Source organism: Habropoda laboriosa, unplaced genomic scaffold, assembly GCF_001263275.1.
Source record: "Habropoda laboriosa isolate 0110345459 unplaced genomic scaffold, ASM126327v1 scaffold186, whole genome shotgun sequence".
NCBI lineage: Eukaryota > Metazoa > Arthropoda > Insecta > Hymenoptera > Apidae > Habropoda > Habropoda laboriosa.
In genome coordinates, this window is record NW_017100427.1 from 191,022 (window position 1) to 196,398 (window position 5,377).

Genomic DNA, 5,377 nt, shown 5'->3' on the forward strand with positions numbered 1-5,377 from the left:
GGGCATAGATTTTATAATATCTGAATTTCCAGGATCTGTAATAGAAAGGGTACATACACGGAAATATTTTCCACATGCAGTACCTAATTCAATATTATTACCAATATAATGATGCACACCAGTTTTTGCCAACATAGCATAGTACTCTATCTCCGATTTCCTGTTAAAAAAAATAAAAAAAATATTTATAGTTTTTAATTAACTGGCATAAATGTGAAATGTCTCTGCACTTACAAGCAGAGACGTGAGACTACTCCGCAGAACTCCTACTTATATATATACAAATCAATATGAAACATTATTTAATGCAATACAGACTTATGCCTTGTGTTATAAATTATTTTATAATTTTCATATTGTTTTGTAATTTTTGATGGAGTACTACATCTCAGTCTCACCTTAAAGGAGGAGTATTGTTGGCAATGATGACTAATTTTGCTTTTCCTTGTCGAAGGGACTTCAATGTTTGCTTGTAACCTAAGACATATTTTCCTGACTTCATAACTAAAGCTAACCTGCTGTTAATCCCCTCCTGGGACTTTTTCTGTTAACAAGAAAAAGAAAATATGTATTTAATAGATTTGTAATATTAACCTCTATAAAACAGTCACACCATCGAAATTATAATTTTCGTAAATTTTAAAAACAAAATTACTTATAAATGAGACGATGATATTTAATCATTTTGTTTATGTAATATTATATGATATTTTATGGTAAAAATTAAGTTAACATGTGCTTCTAAAATTGAATGGAACACGTGTGCATTTGAAAAAATATTTACCTGTTTCTTTTGAGCCACCATTTTTCCTATTTAATAAAAGCTAATGCTGAAACAAATATTTAGATATATTTAATAAATATTTCTCTACTTATACAATATATCGTTAAGAAATATTAAAGAATAATTACACTACTTTTTCAACACGCGCAATTACACGGAACACGATAAACGTGAAAGAGGTTGAAAATCTCGCAATACGATCGAGTTCGAATTTGTCACGAAATACAAATGATATAGAACGGAAATTCCACTATTACGTATGTTTTATTTTACTGACTTATACTTTATGGTATTTTCAAAACAGTGTAACAATAATTAATATATAATAATTTTATAATGAGAAGAAGTTATACATAAGATATTTATATCACAAAAATTTTTACAGTATAATTACAAAATTTTAACAATTTAATAAACGTATTATCGTGTATAATGATACGCTGTAACAAAAGTTAATCATTTTTGTATTATTTATTACCTATAATTGTTAATTTAATTTATTTATATCTCAATAATATAAGTCAATGAACATAGACCAAACAGTTTTAAAAACTTCGCAATAAATATTTTAATTTGGAGGGAAATTTAAATGACATGAGTAAACATACGTAATGTGTACTTACACACATAAAAATAGAAAATCATTACAGAAGATAATGAGATTAAAAATTAAAAATTGCTGAATCATAAACTTATTGTCATTACAACAATTATTTTTATAAAAGACTTATTGTGTTGTCATAATTGTACCTTTTAACTTCATAGTTCTAATAGTGCTGCCAGCATACTTGAATATTCAAGTAGCTTGAAAAAACCGAGCAGTTCGAACGTATGTATATATTTCGAGTGGTTTGAAATAATCAAATGGCTCATCTTTCAAATTGCTCGGAACATTTGATTCTTTCGAACCGCTCCAAACAATTCGAGCTACTCGGTTTTTAAATCGAGTTAAACTCGGCTCCCTTTTACCGAGTATTTGTACAGCTCTAATTTCTATTCCATTGTCGAAGTGCACATTCGAAGTGTTCATTAATAAAAGCAAAATACATATTAATAATCCGAATAATCCAAAATGTGAAAATCAAGGTGTACAATTTTTTGATCTCGTATAAATCAGCTGCATTTAATTTTTCTCTACTAATATTAAAAATATGGTAGAAAATGTAAACCAAACGTGATTTATTTTCACAATTTTAATATTTTTTCAAAATTACTTCAATATTTTTCACGTAATTAAGAACAGAATGTTCTAATACCATAAGCGCAGACCCTGACTCAAGAATTGAAGCTGAAAAGTGTAAGATCTCCACAATATGCGTTTACTGTTCAGATCTAATTGAAAAATCAGCACCAATATCGATATACATATAAAAATTTAATAACGAGGTATTTTTATACTAAGAAAACCAGTTACAATGTAACTGCAGAACGTTAATAATTCAATAGATGTATTATCGCGTATAATTGTCCGCTGTCAAAATATTTAATCATTTTTGTATTATTTCTATATTTCTTTCTTTTTATTGTGTGGAATATTTAAAATTATTGTAAAGCTTCACTTAATTTCTAGCTATAATGGCTTTACGAGTATATATATATATATATACATACACATATAAATACATATAAGCGATCGTATTTATTTAATTTGAAAGATGAATGAAAACATGTAAAAGAAAGTGTTCTTTAATAAAAAAAAGTGTTTGAAACTTTCGTCTAATCGATAAGAAATACGCGATAAAAGAAAATGAAGCAACAAGGTCACAATATTACTCAGTAAATATGATAACAGATGTGAGTGAAATATTGCAGGTGTTATCAGAAGAACTGGTAATAGTTGTATTTACGACCTCGTTCTTTCACTAGACTTGTAGTTTGCATAAGTAGTGTCAAATAGTTAATATTACGATCACGTTCGCGTTTTTTTATTTGTACGTAATATTACAGAAATTTGTAAAAATATGTTTTCATTTAAAATGTAATAACATCGTGTAAAAATATATGTAACGATTATTTAAAAAATAAAAATTGTCGTTTCGAAACATTATTTATTGCTGTATTGTGTATACTAAATTTAATCATAAAATGCTAAAGGTATATGAAAGTATTTGTACAAAAATTATAATTAATATTTTTCTGCTTTATGTTTCAGAAATATTTTTAAAATGGAACTTAAATGTAAAATACAAACTTATGATTGGGGAAGACATGGTATTAACAGTACTGTTGCAACATTGATGAAATCTGCCAATCCAGATTTTGTACTAGATGAAAAGAAACCACATGCTGAGCTATGGATGGGTACACATCCCAATGGTCCTTCGTACATGAAAGATCTAAATATAACTTTGGAAGAATATATAAAACAAAATAATGAAGTATTAGGCAATAGTGTTCAACAAACTTTTGGTTCTCATTTACCATTTCTTTTAAAAGTTTTATCTGTGAATAAAGCATTATCGATTCAGGCACATCCTAATAAGGTATATATGTATTCATATTGCCTGTAATAATAACTGCTTTATCTAATGCAATGTTATACATCATATTTCAATATAGAAAAAAGCAAAGGAGTTGCATCAACAGTATCCTACTATTTACAAAGATGCAAATCATAAACCTGAGCTTGCAATAGCATTGACACCTTTTGAGGCTCTCTGTGGCTTCCGTCCAATTAGGGAGATAAAAGAATTTTTGAAAGTTCTCCCAGAGTTACGTGCTGTAATAGGAGAAGATAAGGTACTGAAGTTTATGACAACAGATGAAGCAGGCATTACAAAAGCTTTGAAAACATGTTTTCATAGTCTTATGACCTGTGATCCTGGATTAATAGCACTACAACTTAGAAAATTACTTGATAGATTGTCCAATTTAGGTAATTTTTATTAATGAAGTATTTGTAAGCATTTTTTCAATAATAATAAAAATAATTTGTTGATTTTAGACGAATCATTAAGGCAAACATTACATGCTAGTTTGCTGGAAAGACTGTACTCAGATTACCCAGGAGATGTAGGATGTTTTGGCATTTATTTTTTTAACTTTATAACAATGCAGCCTGGTGAGGCTATATATCTTGGACCAAATGAACCACATGCATATCTTTCTGGTGGTCAGTATTTCATGATATATTTCATAATATTTTTTAATTATACTTTATAACATATTCTAATAATCTATTTATAGATTGTGTGGAATGCATGGCATGTTCTGATAACGTGGTTCGTGCAGGATTGACTCCTAAACTAAAAGATGTGCCAACATTAGTTGAAATATTAACATATACTTGTGAACCACTTTCTGCAAAAAGATTTCAACCTTCCCGCGAAGACGAATGTACAGAAGTGTTTCGTCCTCCTGTATCAGATTTTGCTGTTGCTAAAATTACAGTAAGCTTACTTATAGAATATTACTAAAATATTTTAAAAATACAAAAATTATAATGTATTTTAGATTCCTCTTGGAAGATCTTCATATAATATAATTCCCAGAAGTACAGCTAGCATTTTAATTATTATAAACGGGAAAGGTGAAATTTCATCGTCGAAAATTCTTTATCGAGGCTCTGTTGTATTTATCCCGGCAAATGAAAAAGTCGGAATCAAAGTTTTATGCGGATGCCACCCAATGTTGATGTTTCAAGCTTTCGTAAATGTTTAAAGGCAATTTCTGGATATTTGGGTAAAGTTCTGATAAACGAAAACGGTAAATTTGCACGCACAAAGTATTACTGCACTTTTGAATGCTTCATAGTCTAAGACTAAAACTGTTGGTCTTCAAATTTTGTCAGTAGTTATGAATAGACAAAAGATTTAAAATGCTATTGAGTATTATTCTCAATATCATTCTTTTTAATAGACTAGAAATATTTTTTCCATAGTAAGGCATTCCATAGTTTATATAAAGAGCTCGAAAATAGAGTTGTCTATACAATGCTTCCAATATTAATGCACGAGTACATAAAATTAGAAACATTCTTATGTTGGAAGCATTTATCATTTGCTATTCGTGCCATAATATGTATTATAGTGCATTTTAATTTACAAATTACATTTCCAACATTAAGTAGTATTTTTACATATTAAGAAAATTATCGATCTGTTTTTTAGATAAACAATGAACTTATTTCAAAAAGGTATACTAATTTATACAGTAGTATACTTAGATATCTTTTAATTTTCAAACGCATTTTTGTGGTAGCATTTATAACAATGCAATAAAGGCATAATTTTATTGCTTGTTTCAACAACAAAAGTCAATGTGCAACTCTAGTCATTTTATATTAACTATTATTTTCTAATTCCTGTTGTGTGTGCAGGAAGACTATATTCCGTATTTTATTAAATACAGCGTGTCCATAAAAGAATGTATTTATTTCTTTTTCTCTCTCCAAAGTGACCAGTGTAAATTTCTGAAAAGGATACAATTGTTTATGGACGCGCTGTATAAGTTTTTCCATTTTATTATACATATACAGCATAAAATATATAAAGTTATTATTCCATAATGCCTTATTTGTGAAAAAAATGTTCATTTATTTTTATTATAAATGAAATATTGAAAATGAAATAAATTATTTTTTAAATATTTTAA

The 5,377-nt window shown here is 27.9% G+C and overlaps 2 protein-coding genes across 2 annotated transcripts in view; one reads left to right on the forward strand and one right to left on the reverse strand.

Annotated features, from left to right (window-relative positions):
- Window positions 1–949, reverse strand: part of LOC108575533 (60S ribosomal protein L30) — a 1,152-nt gene extending 203 nt beyond the window's left edge. The window contains exons 1-4 of the mRNA XM_017938355.1: window positions 913–949; window positions 785–830; window positions 399–544; window positions 5–160 (exon numbers count right to left, since the gene is read on the reverse strand). Of these exons, the coding sequence (XP_017793844.1) occupies window positions 5–160; window positions 399–544; window positions 785–805 (323 nt within the window). The 5' untranslated portion in view covers window positions 806–830; window positions 913–949. The remainder of the gene's footprint in view (window positions 1–4; window positions 161–398; window positions 545–784; window positions 831–912) is intronic.
- Window positions 950–2,633: 1,684 nt separating this feature from the next.
- On the forward strand, window positions 2,634–4,444 carry LOC108575609 (mannose-6-phosphate isomerase). The gene is made up of 6 exons (XM_017938439.1): window positions 2,634–2,715; window positions 2,937–3,267; window positions 3,344–3,659; window positions 3,729–3,896; window positions 3,971–4,173; window positions 4,238–4,444. Exons 2-6 carry the CDS (start codon window positions 2,950–2,952, stop codon window positions 4,442–4,444), a joined length of 1,212 nt encoding a protein of 403 aa, XP_017793928.1. The 5' UTR covers window positions 2,634–2,715; window positions 2,937–2,949.
- The last annotated feature ends 933 nt before the right edge of the window (window positions 4,445–5,377 follow it).